Source organism: Trichosurus vulpecula, chromosome 1, assembly GCF_011100635.1.
Source record: "Trichosurus vulpecula isolate mTriVul1 chromosome 1, mTriVul1.pri, whole genome shotgun sequence".
In the NCBI taxonomy this organism is placed as follows: Eukaryota; Metazoa; Chordata; class Mammalia; order Diprotodontia; family Phalangeridae; genus Trichosurus; species Trichosurus vulpecula.
Genome location: NC_050573.1, coordinates 476,817,750 through 476,843,593, shown reverse-complemented (window position 1 = coordinate 476,843,593; position 25,844 = coordinate 476,817,750). Strand labels below are relative to the sequence as shown.

The 25,844-nt window shown below is 39.2% G+C and overlaps 1 protein-coding gene across 1 annotated transcript in view; it reads right to left on the bottom strand.

Moving 5' to 3' along the window:
• Positions 1–14,843, bottom strand: part of YTHDC2 (YTH domain containing 2) — an 89,061-nt gene extending 74,218 nt beyond the window's left edge. Inside the window, exons 1-4 of the mRNA XM_036734275.1 lie at positions 14,375–14,843; positions 11,864–11,954; positions 6,088–6,284; positions 3,298–3,497 (exon numbers count right to left, since the gene is read on the bottom strand). Coding sequence (XP_036590170.1) covers positions 3,298–3,497; positions 6,088–6,284; positions 11,864–11,954; positions 14,375–14,570 — 684 coding nt within the window. The 5' untranslated portion in view covers positions 14,571–14,843. The remainder of the gene's footprint in view (positions 1–3,297; positions 3,498–6,087; positions 6,285–11,863; positions 11,955–14,374) is intronic.
• Positions 14,844–25,844: the final 11,001 nt, after the last annotated feature.

The window sequence follows — 25,844 nt, the reverse complement described above, 5'->3', positions numbered from 1 at the left end:
GCAAAAATGATAAGGGGCAATGTGTCATTCTATCTGTTGAGTAAATATAAAATTATATATGCTATTCTCTTTTCAAATTTCACAAACTTCTCTTTCTCCCCTACCCTTTCAGCTGACAACCTAATACTCTGTTAAGAAAAAAGAAGTCATTCCTTAGCTCTCCTCAGCAATACAATGATCCAAGACAATTCCAAAAGACTCATGATGGAAAATGCTAATCACATCCAGAGAAAGAACTATGGAGTCTGAATGCAGACTGAAGCATATTATTTTCACTTTTTTTTGTTCCTTCTTTCTCATGTTTTTTCCCCTTTCATTCTAATTCTTCTTTCACAATATGACTAATGTGAAAATAAGTTTAACATGATCGAACATGTATAACCTATATCAGAGTGCTTGCTGTCTTGGGGAAGAGGGAGGGAAGGAGAAAAATTTAGAACTCAAAATTTTACAAAAATGAATGTTAAAAAATTATCTTTACATGTAATTGGAAAAAATAAAACACTAATAGTATAAAAAAAAGAGGTCATTCATCATGAGCTTCTTCTCCTCTTGTCATCTCAAAAGCCATTGGTATCATCCTCTATTCTTTTTTCCTTTATTTCTAGCCTCTGATAATGAGATGGTCCTCCTCTCCACCCAAGCCAACACATGCCCTTTCTTATCCCATCCTGGCTCATTAAGAGATTCTTTTGGTATTAAGAGCAGATTGCCTCCTTTATCACTCTCTCCCTCGGTCTTTAATCTCTCTTATCTATTGGTTCTTTCCTTGCTGAACACAAACACAGACATCCTTTAAAAATAACCTGTACTAAAAAAAATAATAATAACTTGTATTACCATCACTTCAGGGTTCTAACCCCAACCCTCATTTTCTTAGCCAAACTTCTAAAAAATTTAAAATTAAAAAAAAAAACAACCCACCAAAAAAAACCAAAAACCTTGTGTCCATTGCCTTCACTCTCTCTCCTCTTACTCCTTATCCCAGAGGAATCTTGCTTCCCACCTCATCACTCAAGTGAAACTGCTCTCTCCAAAGTTATCAGTGATCTATTACCAAATCTAGTCTTTTCTCAGTCTTCTCCCTCCTTGACTTTTCTGCTACATTTGATCCATTTAAGGACCATGCCTTAAATCTAAATCACTCTGGCCCTCTTTGACTGCCCAACAATAGGTCTTGGCCCAAGCCATAGGGTTATTGTTTGGGCCTGATTGCTCAGAGTGAATGTGAGTAGCTATCTATCTGTATTACATGTATATATATATGTACACACACATATACCTACACCCACATACACACATATACACACACTGTTTTTTTTTTTTTTGGACTAGGTAAAACAGGCCATTCTTTGCCTCATTTCTTACCTAGCCATAATCACTGAATGGGTGTTGCCTCAGTCAAACTGAAACCTGGGAAAGACCTCAGCTTAAAAAGGCCGTGGCCTCCCATCGTATCTAGGGCCATCTCTAGTTATCCTAACCTACATCTTGCCTCTGGACCCAGATGGCTCTGGAGGAGAAAGTGAGACTGGTGACTTTGCACAGCACACTCCCTCACTTAAATTCAATTCACTTACAAATCATGGTATCCCCTTCCTGATGTCATGGTCCTCTTTGAGAATGAAGGACAAACAACAATAACATCTGATACAGTTAATCACTTTCCTTTTAGATACTGTTTTCTCTAAATTTTTATGACATTACTCTCCTCTGGTTCTCCTACCTGTCTGCCCCATCTCTTATTCTCTGTGAGTGTACTCCACGACCTTGTCCTGGGTCCTTTTCTCTTCTCTCTTTATACTCTCTTGATTATCTTATCAACCTCCATGGGTTTAATCATCATCTCCATGCAGATTATCTCCACATCTATAAATCCAACCTTAGCCTCTTTTCCTCTGAGCTTCAGTCTCACATCACCAATTATCTACTGTACATTTCAAACAAAATATTCCAGAGACAATCTCAAACTCAACATGTTCAAAATAATTATCTTTAATCATTATCTTATTATCTCTTCCCACAAGTCCACTCCCTCTTTCAAGCCTCTTATTTCTGTCCAGGGCATCATCATCCTTCTAATCTCCCAAGTTCACAACTTTGAAATTATCTTCAATTCTTCACTCTCCCTCATCCTATATATTCAGTCATTTGCCAACTCTTACCATTTCTAGCTCCACAACATCTCACATCCATTCTTTTCACTCTACTCACAAAGACCATTGGAGGGCTTTATCTCTCACCTGGGACTACCCTACGGGCTAATTTTGGTCTCCTTGTCTCAAGGCTCTCCTTACTCCAAATTCATCTTCTATTCAGTAACCAACACCTTTTTCCCTAAGCATATGTCTGGCTCTGCCCCTCCACTACTCAACAAACTCCAGGGACTACCTACTGTTTCTTGGATCAAATCTGTTTCACTTTTAAAGCCCTTCACAACTTGGCCCTCACCTACCTTTCCAACCTCATTATACATTATTCCCTTTTCCACATTCTGTTCTAGCCAAACTGGCCTTCTTCCTATTCCTCACATATGACACTCCATCTCTCATTTGTGTCTTTACATAGGCCATCTCTATGCCTGGAATACTCTCTCCACTCACATTCGTGTCATATAATCCCTTATTTCTTTCAAGACTCATTTCAAGCCCTACCTTCTACGTGAAGTCTTTCCTGATCTCCCTAGTAATACTGCGCCCCACTTTCCTAAACTACCTTGTATTTATTTTGTATGTAATTATACCAACATATTTCCTATTGAATTCAAACTCCTTGAGGATGGTAAGTTTATCTTTTTTGTTTTTCTATCCCTATCACCTGGCACACTGGAAGCACCTAATGAATGATAGCTGAGTAAATGATATAGTATTATTGTGAGGGTCTGGTATATTAATTACATGGTTTCATTTACTCTGTGATCACTCTTGTCCTGCTTAGCTCCTTCCTACATCAAAATTCACTGAGGTTTTTTCTCTTGACATTTCCTCTTAACTATTTACCCAGGATGTGGCATCCACATTCTCACAGCAAAATGTAAGGCCTTGAGGAGATGTTAACTTCTCTCACTGTATTTCTAAAAACAAGCACAATGTCTTACATGGAGAAAGCACTTAATAAATAGTTGTTAAATTTAATTTTCTTTTACAACTAAAATTTTCTTACAGATTCCTAAATAGTACTACCTAGTCAGATGCAAATTTTGTCTAAATCATATTTAGATCCTTGTCATGGATAAAATTAGGCTTAAAACTACAAAACATAATCAAATATTTTTCTTCAATTGAATTAAAGACAAACCTGTGTGGTCTTTCCTGACCCAGTTTCTCCAACAATCAAAACAACCTTATTATCTTTAATTATTTTGACAATTTCTTCTTGTTTCTCAAACACTGGTAAAGACTGTCTGAAAGCATCAAATTCCGATTCTCCCCTTTTCACTGGAATCTGAGGTATACCGTTGTTCAGCCGTCCACTTGTCTTACTCATTTCTCGGTTTTCTTTAAAAAATGAAAAACAAAATAAGACAGATATTAACAATCAATAGTAAGGAAATATTCTTTTATATATATGTATATACACATACACACACATATATACATATACATACACACACATATACACACACGCGCACACACATATACATTTTATTTTCTCTTCCATTGATAAAGACAGATATTCAGGTAGCTAACCAGAGCGCACAAAAAAAGAAAAACAACAGCACAAAAGATGAAACAACAAAAAAAATAATGAAACTGTGTCTGTAAATTTCTGTTATTCACTAAATATAACCCCCAACCTTAGTATGTGTACACTGAGTTCAAAAAGCCATATCCTTATTGTCCTTGCTGTCAGGAACCTTTATTACATCTGATTTATATTTTTAAGTGTTAAGATTTAGTCTCCTGTTATAATAATTAGCACATCATGACAGTAGAATTTTTTTTCATCTAGAGGAAAAGACCTTACAATTTTTCTACTTCAGCATGAATGTGGAAATAACCTGAAAAAATAGAAATAACTAATAAAATAACTTTAAAAAACTCAAATGAAGGAAGCAGAATTAGACTATACTAGACTATTAGACTATTACTATATGACCATAGTAATGTTTAAAAAAAAACCCAAAATGAAAAGAAAACAACTCTGATCAAAGACAAAGACCAACATTGATGGCAAATGATTCAAGTTACCAAGCACACATATTTCCTGTCAACAAATGTTAAATTACAAAAGTCAACATAACTGTTGTTATGTCACGTCAAAAGTAACAGACACTGGCAAATGAAATCAATCTATTAGGCACTTTCATTCAACTGTTTTCTAGGGACCATATTTTGTGAATATTAGACAATCTGCTGTGTCAAAACAAAATAAATCAAGAAAAAATATTTTTGAAGTATATCATTAAGCGACTTCAATTAGGAAAGAAAGTGCTCACCACTAAAGTCTTGGCATTGTAAAATGGATTCAATTTCAGAAACTTTAGGTTTTTATCAATGAAGATGATACTACTTCTACGTGTACTGAAACCGTCGATTAGAATATGAGCTGCAGAAGAGGATGAACTCTCTTATTATTCTACTTGTATCCACAGTGATTTGCATGTAACATGAACTTAATAAATGCTTTTTTCATTCATTTATTCATTCAAGTGTTTAATGAATTATCAAATTTTCATTTCCATACCAAGATTGGGCTTATGTTGATCAGTGACTGGTATAGCTCCAGAGACTGTGCATTAACCTCCTTCAGCCTCTTGTTCGAATGGTATCATTAAAGTTGAGCTCCCTACATCACTGGCCCTCATTCATCACTCCTTATTACACAATTTAGAAAACATTCTCATTTTACTAGTCGTATAAGAGGGCGATCTCACATTGGATTCACGTTTGTTGTCTAAAACTCTCTATAAATTTGAGCCCTAAAAGGTACTGGGATTTCAACTGGAGTGCAAAAATCATTCCATATCCAATAACCTTCCCTCTGTGTGCTGCTCCCTATGTTAGGGGCCAGAGGAACAATCCCAAGATTGCTCCTTGTTGGCTTCTGTTCTCCTCTGCTTATGAGCAGTAGTAATAAAATTCTATTAGCTATTCTCCCTGTATGGCTCTGTTACTCTTCATCTCAATTCTTTTACCACAGTTTAACACAAACATTTAAAATTACAGATGTTCCAAAATCTAGAGAATATTATTGAGTAGAACAGAAAACTTACTCTAAAATATTTACTCCAACATACAAGGATTTGTGACTTCACACGTGGGAGTACTAATACTGATTTGTGATCTAAATTTGTGATCTATTGGCAGAACTTTCAAGACCTTAAGTATATCTCTGTATCCTGATGAGGCACTGAAATAGCACTTAAGTGGAGTTATTTATACAAAATATAAATTTCAGTGTCAGAATCCAAATTAGAGAAAATAAATGCTTATTAATTTAAAAAAATTAATTTAAAAGAAAAAAGTATGATACTCCAAAAAGTTAACAAACTTATCAAAACACCTTTTTAATTGAGTGTTCCAAAACAGAGGCATCAAATTCACAGCCCACAAGCTGAAGTCAATATATCCTGTACATAATTACAGGTCTAATTATTTTCTTAAATAGTTCTTAAATTCTTGAGACTTGGAACCTCACGCTGTCTGCAGTCTACATCATCACACATAAAATCCAATAGTATATGCTATCTCTTACCAGAAAAAAAAAAAAAAGAAAATGCTGTAATAATAGAGGGAACTAATTATTCCTATTTTCTTTTCTAAATCGGAAAATTTTAATCTGATGTCTTTACACTTTGGAACACAGGAATCTGATTTCAACAATGGTTACCTCTTGATGGTTCTCAATTCAAAATTAAGGTTACTGGTTAACTTTCTACCATTCCACTAAAAGAATAACTAACAGTCAAACTCAGTACTATATATTAACACAGAAAATTTCACATTTAAATCCATATACTGCACAACTCAACTAATCAAATCTGGAAAGCTTGTTTCATCCTAGTTTTAATTATACTAATCCAGAGGAGGGGAAAATCATCACACAGCAAAATATAGAAGCAAATTCATTAGAAGATAGACATACCAGCCTCAACTGCAAACACATTTCCCCGTTCTGTTTTAGGCAGAAGTTCAGTACGCTCTTTATTTGTGACTGGAAATCTTTGAATTAGACTCCTAACAGCATGTTTTGTATTGTGAGTCAAACTACAGGTCATCATCGCATGTGCTGTTTCTGATCCATCCTTCTTCTTCACAGTTAGGTATCTGTTTGCTCCCTTTCTGAAAAATAATTAAAAAATTATAAACTCAATTATATACACAAAATTTATTCCTACTCAGAAAACATATTTCTAATGGTTTTGTTTACTTTTTGAATGGACCTTTTGACTGGACTAGTACTGGGAGCACAAACAAGGAACTTCATCAATGTGGATGAACAACTTCTCTGCAACTTCTAGTTTTAAAAAAGCTGGCTGCTCAAGTAAGAAATTAAATGAGCTACCCAAGGTCACAAAGGCAGTTAAGTGGTGGAAACTGGATTTCAAATGTATTTATCCATTAAATGCCTTCCAAAACATTCGGTAAAAGTGAGTCATGTCCAAATTTATCACAAAAATATTAAACAAAAAAAGGCCCAAAACTCAATTTACAAACACTGAAAAGGGCTAACTTACCTACATGAAGATTGCCTTCAGCAGTTTATGGTTGATAAAACAAAACCAGCTAATGAATGCTGAAGGGCATGGGGGTAAGGAGTGGGGGTAGGATCAGTAGAAACAATTCAAACAGGATCCAGAAATAAGGAAAGTTTAAAGTCCCCATCCAGACAATATTCCCTCTGAATGTCTCTTTAGTATGTATGACGATACTGTCATTCTTATGGACCCCTGCTAAGAGAATCTAATGTAATGGGTATCTTTAATCACAAGGTGGCATAAAGGATAAAATGCTGTGCCTGGAGTCAGGAAGACTCATCTTCCTGAGTTCAAATCTGGATTCAAACACTTACTGGCTGTGTGACCCTGGGCAAGTCACTTAACCCTCATTTGCCTCAGTTTTCTCATCTGTAAAATGACCTGTGGAAGGAAATGGCAAACCACTCCAGCATCTTTGCCAAGAAAATCCCAAATGAGGTCAAGAAAAGTCAGGCACAACTGAAAATGACTGAACAACAACTCCCACTCTTAGAGTAGTAATTGTGATGACCAATCTTATCCTCAGTGAATGCACCTTTCTCCTACCTTAGGCTATAGGTACAAAATGTTGCCCATGTAATTGTGTAAACAGTGGTTTTACTTTAAAAAATGACGTTGTAAAAACAAAATCATCAAAAAAATTCTACTATAATGATTAAAAATATATAAATCCCAGTGTTACCATTACAGATTCATCTTTGGTTTTGATTAAGCAGCTACCTTAAGGTCTATTTCTCCCATTTGTAAGGAGGTGTTATGGTTTTAAAGTTCTTTGATAGTTATTTGTCTCAAATAGAGTTCATAAAGTGAGGGAACACATTTTCTATCACCCTAAAGTTAACTGTCTCTTCAAAAGTCTCTTCATAGCACAAAAATGGTGTCAAATTGGGTTCTTCTAGAAGATAGCAGAGCATGTGATCAGATGAGTTCAACTAAAGCCATTCATTTATTATCTTAGAATACATTTTATTGATATCTTTTGTTATTTACACAACCTAAATTTCCCCTTCTATTCTCTCTGTCACTAATATCCTAAGAGTGGTAAGAGTTCATAAGAGTGAACATCAATAGCTACAGATCTGAAAATACTGAGGCACTGGTAGAGTGGTTTCTCCAATATTACAAGAGAAAACAACAGAAGGCCATTTCTATCTGTAATTTCAAGTACCTTCTACAATCGATCCATTATATTTCTATTGTCTTTTCATTTCCTCATTTCATAGATTAAGAAACTGAGGCCTTGACTTTCTACTTTATGATATAAACAGTTATTGTGATGAAATCACTATGCTAATAAGAATGGGAATTTTCCTGTTAATACGTTAATTGTATTTATTCCTTATTTGACTATTTATCAAGTAGAATCTGGGCATTTACACTATCTTTTCGTATTGGAGAGTAACTTTTACTAGGTATATCCATCACACGTCTTAGTACTCTACTGCTTTTTTTCCCTTTATTTTGGATACTAGGTGTCTCCTATTTTACCCAGGCTGGAAGTACAGCAGCCACTCATAGGTCCAATCTCACTGCTGAGATGTAGAGAAACTTTGACCAGCCCTGTTTCCAAACTGGGCCAGTTCATTTGGGCAGCCAGGTGCCCCTCCCCCCCCCACCCCTCACCACATAGATGCAAGATTTAGTGAGAACTGATCAACTTTAGCACTACTATAGCTCAAAACTCCCAAATTCAATTGATGAACCAGCTTCAGCCTCCCTATTAGCAGAGACTCCAGGTGTGCACCATCATGTTCAGGTGCTGTTTCCTTTTTGATGAAATGCTGAACTCTTACACCTTGTTGCATAAGTTTCTTTTACATGTACAAATACAGTCAACTTATCTCTGGTTGTATTCTTCACTTCCACAAAGAAATTGATCTCTTTCATGGTGAAGATAAACTTAATATTGCACAGAGATTAATTTAAAATATCTCACTGGAACCCTAAGATAAATTCATGCCAAAGATCAGTGCTAGGAACTAAGGGGGAGAGCCAGAATGGATAACAGGCAAAGTCATAAGGGCTATTTCAAAGGAGTTGTCATTCAAAAATTAGACAAGACTACCCACGTGACGTTAGGGGACCAAAAAGCATGAACGGGCAAGTGAATTCTAGAAATCAAGTCAAAAGAAAATTTTAGTACTCCATGAAGTGACTCAAATACAACCAAAAGAAGAAGTTACCTAAAGAATCAGTGAGACCACTTAATCATATTGGAAAAGCTGTTCTTAGGTATGAAAAGAAATCGTACCAAGTGAGCAGGGAAAAGGGTGTCTTGATCAAGCTGCAACATCAGAAAAGGAAAATGAATGGTGCTTTAAAAAATGATACTTTTTTTATACTTCCCCTCACACTAGATGTTTCCTTATACCTTTTCTTGCTCTGCATACTCCTCTACCCATTTTCTTAACCACCTCCCACCAAATGCCATTGCAACCTAAGGACCATGGGAACAGAGACTGTCTTTTCCATTTGTATCCCAAGTGCTTGGTATACTCCTTTGTACAAAATAAATGCTTAATACATGCATTTTCACTCGCTCATTTATTCATTACGGCCAGCATAATTCTTTTCTTTTTCCCTCTTGTCCCTGTTGATATCTCTTCTACACTATCCTGATCTTTTACCCCCAAATAGATCCCTCATTTTTACCTGAAACTAAATACAAATTTCCAAGTTATCAGCAGTTCATATTCCAGAGACCTTTTTAGTAAACCAATTATTTGGAATCTGGAACTTTTTTTTCCTTTTTTTGTTCACTTCTATCTGACTCTCTGTGACTCCACAGACCACAGCATGCCAGGACCTTTTATCCTTCACTATCTCTTGAAGTCTGTCCAAGTTTATGTTTGTTTCTTCCATGACATTATCCATCTCATCCTCTGCTGGAATCTTCTCTTTTTGCCTTCAATCTTTCTCAACATCAGGCTTTTCTAATGAGTCCAGTCTTCTCATTATGTGGCCAAAGTATTAAAGCTTCAGCTTCAGTATCTGACCTTCCAAAGAAAAGTCTAGATTAATTTCAGTACCGACTGATTTGATCTCCTTGCTGTCCAAGGAACTCTCAAAAGTCTTCTCCAGTACCACAATTCCAAAGTGTCGATTCTGCAAGCCTCAGCTTTCCTTATGGTCCAACTCACAGCCATACGTTGCTACTAGAAAAACCACAGCTTTGACCAGTGGACCTTTGCTGGCAAAGTGATGTTTCTGCTATCTAGTACATTGTTCAGATTTGCCATAGCTTTTCTTCCAAAGAACAAGTGTTTTTTTTTTAATTTCATGGCTGTATTTGCTGGCTGCAGTGATCTTTGAGCCCAAGAATGTAAAATCTGACACTGTTTCCATTTCTTCTCCTTCTATTTGCCAGGAAGTGATGAGACCAGTGTAATATAGCTAAAATATTGTATATTTAAAATTAGAAAATAACCACAATAGCATAAAGCAATACTGTTGTAAATGTATGGTTCTCCTTATCCTTGTGGGCTGACCTACAAACTATCCAATACTATTAATTATTTCTATGGGAAAATGTGTTCCAAATTCCAAATAAAACTTTTGGGACCTAAGAAGCACATCTTCCCCTTTCTGAAGCATTAGCAACAAAAAGGGACTCTACCTACCTCCCAGTGAAGTGATCATTGAAAGCAATAGCTCCTACCACAATAAGAATAAGATGGGAGTTCTGTAGATTCAGGCAACTGTGAATATTTAAAGGGTATTGGGTATTTGTGGATCATGTGTGGAAGAATGCCTGCATAATTCTTTCTGTTGATTATTTTTTTGGCATTTGACTTTTCTTCTCTCTAATACAGGAGTTCTTATCATGGAGTCTGTCAAATTGTTTTTTGTTTTGATGACTATTTATTTTGGTAACAATTTCAATAAAGTCTCCTTTGTAATCTCATCTATTTTAATTTATGCATTTAAAAACATTATCCTGAGGAGTCCATGGGTTTCACCAGATTGCCAAAATGTCCCATGATGCAAAAAACGTAAAAAGAAAAAAAAACACCCCAAAACTTCTGATTTAAAAGGTAAATAAATTAATTTCTCTCTCCAAAAAAAAAATGTGCTCAACACATACTGCTTTTTCATTGAGGATATCTCTAAAATGGACCCTCCTACTTTTCCTTCCCCTCTACCCAATCTGTTTTATATAACTAGTTATTTTGAGACAGGATCTCTCTATTTTGCCCCACATGCTTATCTCCAGGGTTGGTACAGAGGGATGCATTTTTTAGTCATAGTAGCTATCAAAGACTTGTAAGGCTGTGATCAATATTAGTACCCACATGTGCAAAGTCACAAATCCTTGCATTTTGGAGTAAGAGCTAATTATTATTAGTGCAACAGCTAATCATGGACCTAATTCCAAAACTGATGGCATAGAACTTTCAACCTGTTCTTTTTTTCCAACCTGGGCCATGAGCCTCTCCTTAGGCAGCCTAGAGTGGAGACTACAGGGGACTCACTATCTTGTTGCCAGATTTTGTGCAGACACTTAATAAATGGGCTCTAGCCCTACTGTAGTTCAGAATTTCTGAACTCAAGCAATCTACCAGCCTCAGCCTCCTCAGCAGCAGAGACTACAGGTGAATGCCATCATGCTCAGCCTTACAATTGTTTCTAAAACCTAAAACCTGGTTAGGAAGAGAAAAAATAAGAAGAGGACATGAACTATAATTCCTCATTGCAAGAAATCCTACAACAATAAAACAGATGTGTATAAACAAACAAAAAAATAGGGTACACGTGGAACAAGCAGCAGATTCTAGCTCTGCCATTCATTAATATGATGTTGGATAAATCATTTCACTTCTCAGGCTTTATTTCTTCCATCTGCAAAATAAGGAAATTCAACTAGCTAATTTACAAAATCACTTTCTGTTTTAACATTTCTGTTCTGATATCAAGTCAAGATCATCTTTCTCTTTTTTCAGTAAGATAGATTTAACTGCTTTCTTCCTTTTTTCCCTCTTTGGAAGAAATTGTTTAGGAGATATAAGAAAGAGGAGGAAAACATGGGTATGGGTATGCAGAAAAGTCAGAAACAGTAAAAGCAGTGTTTCTCTTTCCTCTTTCTCTCTCTCCTTCCCCCTTTCCATATAATTGTAAAAAGTAGCCAGAAATTTTTCTTTGATAAGAAAATGCAAATGAACTTACCCTTTGCTTTTAGAGACCAAACCAAGAGACTGACTTAATCGATGAATAAAAGCTCTTTCAGTACTGGTTAAAGAAGAAGGAAATTCCATTTCTAGAGAAAGAAAAATACATTTTTTAAAATGGTCATATATGAGGAAGAAAAAAATCCTTTCTTTTATTTAGCCTTAGCTAAAACAATATACTTGAAACCTCATTTATCTTTATGATGTTTACATTAAGGTAGTAAGTACATGCAATTAATTCACTTCAACAAGTATTCACTACTAAGTCAGGCTTTAAATCATTACTTAAAACACAGCACCCAAATGTTAAGCCTGGCAAGGAAAAAGCAATTATACATATACCACCAATATGGTCCAAAATAAGTTAAGCTTCATCTGAGCTCCTTGTTAACTTTCTAAACATGCCCATTGGTTTCCTATCTCTATTCTTTTAAACACAGTGTTTACTCACCTAGAATGCTCTTCCTCTCTAGCTCCAAATCTTCAGTTCTTACAAATTTTTAAGGCCTCAATCAGTGACATTTCCTTCAAGTCAGCCTTAGCTGGAAGTAAACACTCCCTCTTCCAACCTAATGTAACACTTTATACTTTCATTCTCTATATTGCATCATACTTATTTGCACTTTCATTTTTTACTTCTCATTTTAAGTATGACTATAGTTCTATGAAGTCTAGGAAAATTTTTCTTCCTTGAACTTCTAACATGGCTCGCATTTTAAGAAATAGAGAAATGTTAACCCAAACACTTGGATATTTTGACAATTCAAAACATTTAGTCAATGCCTACTATATGCAAGTCACTGGGCGAGGCCGTATTAGAGATAGTTCAAGGAAGAAAAAAAATAACTGTCGTATGTACATCCTATCCTAGATAAACTATTGCTTAGGATTGTTGCACAGTTTGCATTTATTAAGTGCTTACTATGTTTCAGTACTATGTAAATGCTGGGGATATACAAGCAAAAAAAGAAATAGTCCCTACCCTCAAGGAGCTGACGTTCTAATGAAGAAAGACAACCCATAAAAGAGGAGGTGAAACAAAGTGGGGAGAAGGAAGTATGTGAGGTGGGGGAAGCATGGGTGTATAATTGGGAGAATCAAGGCTGGCTGGTCTGGGTCTTTTCCCAAGATGAAGGCTCTGTGAAGAACTCACTAATAAGGTGAGCAGAGTGAGGAATCAAGGAAGGCATGGTGAGTTGGTACAAAGGTCCAGGTCCTACTTCTGCCACATACTGGTTGTGTGACCTTGGGCAAGTCATCTCACTGCACCAGGCTACTTTCTAAAGCTGTAAGTTGCAAATAAGTCTGCAATGAAGTGGAAGATACTTAGCAAGAGCTCCCTACACTGACCGACCCACACATCTGTTGAAAAGAAAACCTCTATATTCAAGTCACTGTTACTGTTTTGGATTGGAATCTTCTAATAGGAGGGAGTCTTAAACTTTTTTTTTTTTGTCGTGTGAAGTCTATGGACCCTTTCTCAGGATAATGTTTTGAAATGCATAAAATACATAAAATTATGAAGGAAAACAATTAAAACAGTTATCAAAAAAAAATTTTTTTTAGACTCATGGGTCCCAGGTTAAGAACCTGTCTTCCAGAATCTAATTCACTTTGTACAGCACCAAACTTAAGTGTACAAGCACCAGAACTAAGATTTATATAATAATGCAAAGTACTCTACGTACATTATCTCATTTAAGCCTCCCGACCTCGTAGGGCAGTTATTCTAGCTATTACTATTCACATTTTACAAATCAGGAAAACTAAAACTCAAGTAATTTGCCCGGGGTCCCACAACTCCTAAGTGTCGGAGGTTAAGATTTGAGCCCGGCTAGGTCTCCCGACAATGCCACGAACAGATGACTGTGAAGTGCACCATCTGAACTCGGCCCGCAGCTAGAGGCGATGGTTATCCCAAACGACGAAGTCCCATCTCACTTCACCGTGTCGGAGGCGAAGAAAAATTAAACTTTTTTTTTTTTTGGGGGGGGGGGGAGTGTACAATTATTAGTTCTTGACAAACCGCAAATTTTGCTCAGTTCTCCGTTGCTGCTACCAGCTTGGTGCGCTGCCTCCTTGGAAAGCCCCACCGGGACCTCAAGCTATATGAAAAACGGGGGACCTTTTTCTTGGGCTAACTCCTGCCTCCAAGCACCTAGTATCTTTTTCCCCCTGCCACGAGGTCCCGGATTTCACGGGTGTACAGAGTCCCTGGGGAGGAACCCCCCCCCCTCCCATCCCCCCGATCAGCATAAGTGTCTGCCCCGGGCTCGGCAAGGCTCGGGCTCACACCCCAAGTGTGTCAAACACCTGACTCCCGCTGGCTGCTCTGTCCACTACACAAAGATGACGCTCGGCACCGGCTAACAGCTACGATTCCTCTGCTTGCCGGACCCGGAATGACCACCGCCTCCCCCGGCCGGGGAGGGGAGGATGCTGCTGGGCTGGACCTCAGAGAAACGAAACCTAGCCCGGCCGGCGAGGCGGGGAGGCCGGCCTCACTCACCCCTCTGGTCTCCGTAACGAAACCGCTCCAGGGCGATGTTGACGGCGATCTTCACCTCCTCGTCGATGCGAATGTCCTTCAGCCCCCTGGCTCGCCCGCCGCCGCCCCCTCCGCCGCCGCACTGAGAAGAGACTCCACCGCCGCCTCCGCCGCCTGGAGCCGGGGGCCGCGGGGAGACGCTGCTCGGCCTGGACATGGGAGCTGCCGTCGACGGCACTGAGGAGACGCTGACTGAGTGATGGGGCGCGAGGCGGGGGGAGGCAGGACCCAGCCCGAGCCTCGGAGGAGGCCTACGGGGCGCCAAGATGGGGAGGTCCGCGGGGCGAGGGGGAAGCCGAAAGCCGGGGAACGACACAGCCCCGCACACAGGAGAGCCCGGAGGCTGCCCAGCCACAGTTAGCCGGGGGACCGCCACTCTCTTCCACTTTTGCGCGACCGGGGCTACGACGCCGGCGTCGTCGTGACGTGATCTGACGTCAGCACGTCGCGGCGAGGGGTGGAATGCGCTGAGGGAGCTCTCCAGGCGTGCTTGGGACGTTGGGAGAGGTCATGGGAGCTTGGGAGAGATCCTAGGAGGTAGAGACCGTGCAAACTTTGTGGATGATCCACCTCAAATAAAGTTAAGGCTTAAGGAAACAAGCCCAAAGAGCCCCAAATTATCACAGTCAGGCTGTCTCCCATTTTCCTGCACTTGATTGCATTTGTGGCTGTGCCTGCGCCTCTTGTCTCCTCTCCTAAGTCCTCCAGCAGAAGCCGAGTTTCCTCTAGGTGATCTCGTCATCTGATATTTCTGTGAGAATCTTAAAGGATTCTCTTACATAATCTCTTTCCTCTCCTTGTGACCATGTCATTCCCCTATTCAATAAACTCCATTGGTTCTCTAATGTCTTTAGAATCAGAACTCTTTTGTTCGGCTTTTTAAAGAACTTAACTTGATTATAAAGCAGTAATTATCAAAACAATCTGGTACTAGCTAAGAAATACAGCGGTGGATCCGTGGAATAGATTAGGTGCACATTACATTGTAGTAAATTGCTACAGTAATCTAGTATATGATAAATGCAAAGATCTGAGCTTTTGGAACAAAGACTCATTATTTGACAAAAACTGCTGGGAAAACTGGAAAAACAGTATGGCAGAAACTAGGTATAGACCATCATCTCACACCACATACTAAGAAAAGAGCAAAATGGGGACATGATCTACATATAAAGGGTGATACCATGAGCAAATTAAGAGAGCATGGAAGAGTTTATTTGTCAGATCTATGGATAAGGGAAGACTTTATGAACAAAGAAAATATAGAGAACATTACAAAATGTAAAAGAGAATTTCAATTATAGAAAGTTTAAATGTTTTTGCACAAACAAAATCAATGCAACCAAAATTAAAAGGAAAGCAGAAAATGGGGGGGGGGATTTTGAAACAAGTATCTCCGATAAAGGCCTCATTTTTCAAATATATAGAGAACTTTGTCAAGTTTGTAAGAATGAGTCATTCCCCAATTGATAAATTGTCAAGGGATATGAATAGACAGTTTTCAGAGAAAGGAATCAAAACTACCTATAGTCATATGAAAAAATGCTCTAAATCACTATTGATTCAAATTAAAACAACTCTGAGGTACCACCTGATACATATCAAATTGACTAATATGGAAGAAAAGGAAAATGATAAATATTAGAGAGGATGTGGGAAAAGTGGGACACTAATGCATTATTTGTGGAGTTGTGAACTGATCCAACCATTCTGGAGAGCAAATTGAAACTCTGCCTAAAGAGGTATAAAACCCTGCATAATCTGCATATCCAGCAATACAACTGCTAGGTCTAGATCCGAAAGGCATCTTTTAAGAAAGGGAAAAGAACCTACATATATGTACAAAAAATATTTATAGCAGCTCTTTTTGTAGTGTCTAAGAATTGGAAATCAGGAAGCTGCCCAACAATTGGGGAATGGCTAAACAAGATTGGCATATGATTGTGATAGAATATTATTATACTATAAGAAATGACAACCAGGGTGATTTCAGAAGAAACCTGGAAAGACTTATATGAGCCGATGCAAAGTAAACCAGGAGAAGGTTGTACATAGTAACAGCAATATTGAATAATGAAGAACTGTGAATGACTTAGCTATTCTCAGCCATACAATGATCCAAGACTCATGATGAAGCATGCTATCTGCCTCCTGAGAAAGAACTTAAACTGTCTGAATTCAGGTTGAAATGTGCTATTTTTCATTTCTTTCTTCCATTTTTTTTATTTGAGTCTTCTTGTACAAAATGACTAATATGGAAATGTTTTACATGACTGTATAAACTATATTGGATTGCTTACCATCTCATGGAGAGGAGAGTGGTGGAACATTTGGGGAGGATTCTCTAAATTTGTGCATCTCATGTTTCTTATGAGCTACTTCTATTCTGCTTTGCTTATAGAGCATAGGAGAGGGAGGAAGAGAGTGAGATGGAATTTGGATCTCAAAACTTTAAAAAATGTTTAAAAAGTTAACATGTAATTGGGGAAAAAAGAAAATATTCTATATAAAGAATTTTACTCCATGTCCCTAACTTACCTCTCCAGCCTTGTTATACATTATTCATCTTTTTGCCTTCTGTAGTCTAGACAAACTGAGCTCACACATGACACTCGATCTCCTGTTTCTAAGCCTTTGTACTAACTATACCCCATGTCTTAAGATTGAGATAGAGATATATCAAGTGATTAGAAAGAAACAGTTCAAGTACTGTGGAATCACTATATGGAATTCACAAGGCATGACAGCTTCTATTGAAAAATGAGAAGAGATCTTGGAGTACAATTATTATAAAAGGCAAAAGATAATAGGCTTATAACTAAAGATAACGCACCCTGCAAAGCTGCATATAATGAGGGAAGAATGGATTCTTAATGGAATGAGGAACTTTTAAACATTTCTGAAAACACCAAAGCTGAGGAGGAACTTGGTTGGGTGGTTGGTTGTTCCATTCTTGAAGAGGACTAAAGTGACATTGCTATGTTAAAATCAAGTAACGGTGTGTTCAGCTGTGGGTGATCAGACTAATATGATTCAGAATGTTTTACCACAGTTTGGGCACAAATAGTGTATGTGAACATTTGGGGTGGATTCTGTAAATTTGGGCATCTCATGTTTCTTATGAATGACTTCTAGTTTGCTTTTCTTGTACAGCATAGCACCATCTTTGATGAGGGCATGCCATGCTGGGAGGTCCTGTGCTCCCAGGACAGCCTGTGTGTCTCCCAAGTCACACAATCAATTCCAAACTTCTTCAGAGAGACCTCGAGAATGTCATTGTATTGCTTCTTCTGACAATCATGTGGGCTCTTGTGTAGAGGCTCGGAGCTGAGTCTGACCTTGACATGAACTCTTCATGTTTTGAGAAAAGGCTCCAAGGAATGCTCCAAGCAGGGCTTCCATGTACCCGGGCCGAGATGGAACAGGGAGATACAGTATGGGAAAAAGAAAATGTGGTATGTAAAAACAAAGTGATAATATTGAAGAGACACAGGCAACATTCTTGGCATATGACCCACACAAAGGCTTCAAAGCAGTAGAAACACTACACGAGAACTTGCCTAGCTTTCAATAAACGTGCTGTGTTCCGGTACCCACTCGACCCATGTCTTCATTTTCTGGTGACTCTGGTTGAGGTCTGCCAGCCGGACCCTGACGCTCTTGCCTTGTGTGATTTCTCCATAAAATGGTCTTTTAGGCAAACATATGTTTGGCATTTGAACAACTTGACCAACCCATCAGAGTTGCACTCTCTGCAGTAGAGTTTGAATGCATGGCAGTTTAATTTGGGAAAAGACTTGACTGTCAGGTACCTTATCCTGCCAAGTGATCTTCAGAATCTTCCTAAGATAATTCAAATGGAAGTGATTCAGTTTCCTGGCATGGTACTGGTATACTGTCCAGGTTTCACAACAATGAAGTCAGCACAATAGCTTTGTAGACCTTCAGTTTGGTAGTCAGTCTAATACCCCTTCTCTCACACACTTTTCCTTCAGAGCCTCCCAAACACAAAGCTCGCTCTGGAAATGCATGTGTTAATCTCATTATCGATTTGTACATCCCTGGAAAGTATATTGCCAAGGTAACTGAACTTATCCATGGCATTCAAAATTTCTTCATTTGCTCTAACTGATGGTCCACATATGGGTGATGTGGTGGTGACTAATGGAGCACTTGTGTTTCCTTGGTGTTAACTGTTAGGCCAAAATTGGTACAAGCAGCAGGGAATTGATCCATACTTTGTTGCATCTCAGCTTCAGATGATGCATTGAATGCAGAATTGTCTGTGAATATAAAAAATCAAGCACCAACTCTCCCTCTACTTTAGTCTTGGCTTATAGCCTTTTCAAGTTAAATAATTTACTATCAATGTAGTAGCTGATCTTGATACTGTCTTCATCCTCATTGAAGATATTTAACAAAATTGCTGAAAACATCATGTGAAAATGCATGGGAGCAAGCACACAGCCTTGTTTCACTCCATTGGTGACTGGGAAAGCACAAGCACCATTGTACATTATCCAGAACCTAGGCAATCATACTATGATGAAAATGGTGTACAATATTGATGAAATTCTCTGGGCAACTAAATTTTGACATGATTTTCCATAAGCCCTCACAACTGATAGTATCAAAGGCCTTGGTCAGCTTGACAAATGTTGTGTACAGATATCTGTTCTACTTCTGGCATTTATCCTGGAGTTGTTGGGCAGCAAAAACCACATCAGCCATTCTTCAGCTTTCAGGTAGGTGACCATCTTCCAGGTGAAGGATCAGCCTATTAAGGAGGACTCTGGCAAGAATCTTGCCAGTAGAGGCAGAGCCAAGATGGCGGCTGGAAAGCAGGGACTTGCCTAAAGCTCTCCCCCAGGACCCTCCAAACACCTATAAAAATGGCTCTGAACAAATTCTAGAATTGCAGAACCCACAAAATAGCAGAGGGAGGCAGGGCTCCATCCCAGGACAGCCTGGATGGTCACTGGGTAAGGTCTATCACACAGAGCTGGGAGCCAAGTGGAGCAGAGCCCAGCATGGGCCTCATCTGGACCAACCAGACTGGGAGCTGGGTGGAACAGGCCCTAGTGCCCTGAATCAGTGAGCTGTGACAGTTACCAGACTTCTCAACCCACAAACACCAAAGACAACAGAGAAGGTTAGTGGGAAAAACTTTAGGGACTGAGTGAAAGGAGTCTGTCGTTCAGCCACCGCCCTGGAGGCAGTGGAGGTGGTGCAGCTCTGAGGATGCTTACAGAGCTACAGCTGCAGTTGCTTCTGGCTCCAGGCCCACCTGGTGGGAGGAATTAAGTGGCAGATCAGAGCAGGAGTGAAGAGCCTGCTTAGATCTGAGTCTCACTCCAGGTTGGCGGTTCTTGGGGGAGGAGTAGCGCTGGTGTGGCAGAGCTTGCTGTGTAGAAATAGCCCTGAAAACAACAGCACAATGCCTCAAGCTTAGGACAAAGTACTCTCCACTCTACAAGTAGTCATACCTTGACAAAAAGCTCAAGGGTCAAGCAGTTGGCTGGGAATACGAATAGGCAGCAAAAACAGACTCAGATTCAGACTCAGACTTTGCAATCTTTCTTTGGTGACAAAGAAGACCAAAATATACAGCCAGAAGAAGTCAACAAAGTCAAAGGGCCTACATCAAAAGCCTCCAAGAAAAACATGAACTGGTCTCAGGCCATGGAAGAACTCAAAAAGGAGTTGGAAAAGCAAGTTAGAGAAGTAGAGGAAAAATTGGGAAGAGAAATGAGAGTGATGCAAGAAAACCATGAAAAACAAGTCAATGACTTGCTAAAGGAGACCCCAAAAAATACTGAAGAAAATAACACCTTAAAAAATAGACTAACTCAAATGGCAAAAGAGCTCCAAAAAGCAAATGGGGAGAAGAATGCCTTGGAAGGCAGAATTAGCCAAATGGAAAAGGAGGTCCAAAAGACCACTGAAGAAAATACTACCTTAAAAATTAGATTGGAGCAAGTGGAAGCTAGTGACTTTATGAGAAATCAAGATATTCTAAAACAGAACCAAAGGAATGAAAAAATGGAAGACAATGTGAAATATCTCATTGGAAAAACCACTGACCTGGAAAATAGATCCAGGAGAGATAATTTAAAAATTATTGGACTACCTGAAAGCCATGATCAAAAAAAGAGCCTAGATACAATCTTTCAAGAAATTGTCAAGGAAAACTGCCCTGATATTCTAGAACCAGAGGATAAAATAGAAAGTGAAATAATCCACCAATCGCCTCCTGAAAAAGATCCCAAAAAGAAAACTCCTAGGAATATTGTCACCAAATTCCAGAGCTCCCAGATCAAGGAGAAAATACTGCAAGCAGCCAGAAAGAAACAATTTGAGTATTGTGGAAACACAATGAGACTAACACAAGATCTAGCAGTTACACTGAGGAATCAAAAGGATTGGAATATGATATTCCGGAGGTCAATGGAGCTAGGATTAAAACCAAGAATCACCTACCCAGCAAAACTGTGTATAATGCTCCAAGGCAAAATATGGATTTTCAATAAAATAGAGGACTTTCAAGCTTTCTCAGTGAAAAGACCAGAGCTGAATAGAAAACTTGACTTTCAAACACAAGAATCAAGAGAAGCATGAAAAGGTAAAAAAGAAAGAGAAATCATAAAGGGCTTACTAAAGTTGAACTGTTTTGTTTACATTCCTACATGGAAAGATGATGTGTATGATTCATGACACCTCAGTATTAGGGCAGCTGAAGGGAATATACATATACATATGCATATACATATACATATACATACATACATATATATATATATATATATATATATACAGAGGGCACAGGTTGAGTTGAATATGAAAGGATGATATCTAAAAAAAAATCAAATTAAGGGATGAGAGAGAAATATATTGAGAGAGGGAGAAAGGGAGAGATAGAAAGGGGTAAATTATCTCACATAAAAGTGGCAAGAAAAAGCAATTCTGTAGAATGGGAAGAGGGGGCAGGTGAGGGGGAATGAGTGAATCTTGCTCTCATCAGATTTGACCTGAGGGAATAACATACACACTCAATTGGACATCTTACCCCACAGGAAAGAAGAAAGGAGATTTAAAAAGCGGGGGATGATAGAAGGGAGGGAAGATAGGGGGAAGAGGTAGTCAAACACTTTTGAAAAGGGATAGGTTCAAGCGAGAAAATTGAATAAAGGGGGATATGATAGGATGGAGCAAAATATAGTTATTCTTTCACAACATGAGTATTGTGGAAGGGTTTTGCATAATGATACATATGAGGCCTATGTTGAATTGCTTGCCTTCTTAGGGAGGATGGGTGGGGAGGGTGGAGGGGAGAGAATTTGGAACTCAAAGTTTTAAAAGCAGATGTTCAAAAAAAAGTTGTTTTTGCATGCAACTGGGAAATAAGATATACAGGCAATGGGGCATAGAAATCTATCTTGCCCTACAAGAAAGTAAGGGAAAAGGGGATGGGAGGGAGTGGGGTAACAGAAGGGAGGGCTGACTGGGGAAAGGGGCAATCAGAATATATGCCATCTTGGAGTGGGGGGAGGGTAGAAATGGGGAGAAAATTTGTAACTCAAAATCTTGTGGAAATCAATGCTGAAAACTAAAAATATTAAATAAATAAATAATAATTTAAAAAAAAGAATCTTCCCAGCAATGACTAAGAGAGAGACCCCCCATTCCCCCGTGATTGTCACAAGACAATCTATTTCCTTTATAGAAGTGGACAATGGAGTTATTCTTGAACTCCTGGGGTATAACCTCCTCTTGCCATGTAACCCAGAAAATTCCAGTCAGCTTTTGTATGAGGAATGGGACCCCCCCCCACCTTGTAAATCTCAACTGAAATAGAATCAGCACCAGGCGCTTTGCCATAGAAGAGGAGCCTAATGAAATTCAAAACCTCTACTTCAGTTGGAAATTTGGCAAGAGGAGGATTGACTTCAACCTGAGGTAAATGGTCAAAGGCTTCAGCATTAATTGATGATGGTCTGTTGAAGACACTATGGAAGTATTCAGCCCATTTCTCCAGGATCATGGCCTTGTCATTAATCAATGTGGCTCCACCAGCACAGAGTAGTTGAGATGCACCATAGGTCTTTGGCCCATAAATAGCCTTCAAGGCACCATAAAAAATGCTGTAGAGTGTTACTATCAGAATAAAACTGAATTTCATTTGCCTTCTTACTGAGCCAAGAATCCTGCATCTATCTAAGCTTCCTTTGTATTTTACTTTTGATGCAGTTAAATACTGCCTTCTTAGAGATGGACAGATTATCCTGCTGGTAAACCCTGTAGAGTTCTCATTTTTTCATTTAGTAGCTTCTGAATTTCCCCATTATTTTCATAAAACCAGTTGTGATGTTTGCTGGTGTTCTGACCCAGATGAGCAAATGCAGTGCTATATATCAAATCTCTGAAAGCTGCCCACTCCTTTTCTGCTCCACTGTTGTCAACTGTGTGTTGGCTCAACTTTCCCTCTACATTAGCAATGAACTATTTGCCACTCAGAGGAGGGCTCTAATCTGTTGACTTTAAGTCTTCTGATCTGATCTAAGCCTTGGGGCTGCCGCTTTTGTTGAATGCAATTATTTAGCTTGGAGAGGATATCCAGCACTCTGCATTACATACTGCCTTCATCACTCTCACATCCTATCTCTTTTTCTTACAATAACATGGTCTATTAAATGCCAATGTTTACTATGAGGGTGTATTCATGAAGTTTTATTGCATTTAGGTAAACAAATGACAGTTTTGGTGATGAAGGTCATGAGATGCACAAGTCTTCAGTAATAAGTTACCTTTCTGACTTCATCCGTCCCAAGGACTCCCTGCCATGCCCAGTATTCTGTGCCTACTCTTGCATTAAAGTTGCCCAGAAGTATAAGCTTGTCATTTTTGGCACATTGATGATGAGGGTGTCCAGGTCTTCATAACATTTTCTTTTGACCTCATCAGGGTTCATCATGGTGGGAACGTAGGCACTGATAATGGCACTTTCCTGCCAATGGCAATTGCATGGTCACGAGCATGTTGTTCACTTCTTTTAGTAGGCATACAAATTTATTTACTAGATTTGTTTTTATTGCAAAACCTACACCAGCTTCACATGCTCCCCTTCACTGTGGACACTCCTGAAAAATACATATCCAGCTCCAACTTTGGTAAGCTAGCCTTCGTTTGCCAGCCTTGTTTCACTCAAGGCTGTGGTTTGGCTGTTAATACCTGCCTAGTTCTCTTGAAACAAGGGCTCTTTGTCTTTTAGGTCTACTGGATTTTGTGTTGTCCATAAATGTATGCACATTCCATGTACTGATTGTGAATAGAATCATCTTTGCAGAAGTTTTTGTACACTATTTTTGTGTGTGTTTTGACCACAGGGTGGAATCCCTGCCTGCCATGGTAAACAGGCCAGGGTTGGATAAGTAGACAAATTTTTTTGTTGTTTTTTTTTTTCCTTTTTTTTTTTTGGAGGGGGGAAGGCAGGGAAATCGGAGTTAAGTGACTTGCCCAAAGTCACACAGCTAGTACGTGTGTCAAATGTCTGAGGCCAGATTTGAACTCAGGTCCTCCTGACTCCAGGGCTGGTGCTCTACTCACTATACCACCTAGCTGCCCCAAGTAGACAAATTTTATAGCACCTTTTCTAGCCCCTTCTTCATACCAGTGTGGTCCTTAAAAGGTGGCTCAGATACGCAGGCGGCTGCTGAGTCCTATTGCTGCTCCCAGTGAGAAGATGACCCTATGGCCCGGGCCACTTATGTACAGGGTTGTGACAACAGCTCCCAATGTATCCTCACCTGCTGCTCTGTCATTTGCCTGTCACTGCAGGACTTGGAGATAAGTAAAAAATGGTAAAATGGTATGGACGATATCTTTTGATTTGTGCATAAATTGGATTTAAGTGAGGCACAGTTGCACAAAGTTGTCAACCTCACTCTCTATTCCAGAGTTGTCACCATCCAGTGACAGGACAGAGTCAAGATGACTGGTGATGGCTTGAGTTGCAGTGGATGACCTTGGTCTCTTCGAAGTCTAAGCAAGCTCTAAGTGCTTCACATCGTCTGCTTCAACCACTTTTATAGCCATTGGAAAAAATTGTTCTCATCTGCCCATTCCACCAGGGTAGGCTTTCACATGCTTGGGGTAAACACACCCCTAACTCACTGAAGGGTTTGAGACCCCTTGGTTACACCAACCCTTTCTGCCAAAATAGTTTATTCAGATGTGGTCACTGCATATGCTACAGCTTCTTGGAGCCACAGGTGAGAGTTAGGTAGATTAGGTATACACCAAAGGTGGAAAGTAACCTTGAAATGGGCTTGGCAGCCCTCATACCAAAGGTACTAGTCTTCCCTGAACACACCCTACACCCCAGGAAGCCCAGGAGCTTTGTAATGCAGACACATGAGCCAAGAGAAGTCTAGAAAGGTAAATTTATGTAGTGCTAATCTTATAGTAGGAGGGAAGTATCCCTTCAGAACCTTAATGCCTTCAAAAGATATTGAAGAACTAAAATAAGAAAAATAGAAGACTTGAAGTGGATTGGTTCTAGTTTTGAAGAGGGCAATGAGAGGGAAAGCAAAAGGGTTATATTATTGTAGTAAAGAAAAAGAAAGAATGAAACTTGGTGTGGTCTCCAGTATATCTAAGCAAGTCCAAACACCTCTAAATAACTAGAGTTCATAAAAGGGTATATAACTTTGGAGGAATAAGTGGGGTGAGTAGGAGTCAGATGAACTTCACCCTTATCTGAAATGGACAAGGAGGGTTAAATATAAACACTTTGGAGTAGAAATATATCAAAATTTACCTGCCATTCATATACTCTTAAAACTCCCCAGTATAAGAATTATATGCAAATTATACATTTTTGATGTCTCCATAGATTAAGGTACGAAAAGCCCTCTAAGGAAGTAGCATCTTGATGAACTAAAAGAAGGCTGCTCCACAATCCCCAACTCACCCACTCAGCATTATCTTTTCCTCTAGCCTCCACAGTCTAGCTGGAAGGCACATCAAGCTCACAGACTTGTGTTCTGGAATCCACTCAACAATTTCTTTGCTGCTATTGAAGTCTTTGCTATCACACCATGCCCCTACCCTCACCTCACAAAACTGTGGCAAAGCAACAGGATTTGAATCTGTCCAACCACTTCCAATGCCCTGCGTGTAGGAGGTGGAGGTATGATAAAGCAGAAGCCCATTCCCTCTGAAGGGGCAGCACTGCTCAGACGGAACATAAAGAACAGAGGAAAGTGGGACCCGGTAACCAACTCTGTGTGAGGAACTACACCAGAACTGAAGGAAAAGGGACAGGAATCTAGATGGAATCATTTTTGTCCTCCTATAAATTCCTTGAGGCGGGAACTCAGGCCAATGAAAAGTGAATCTCCCAATGTGGGAGGGTGCTGAGACAGCTTTAAGG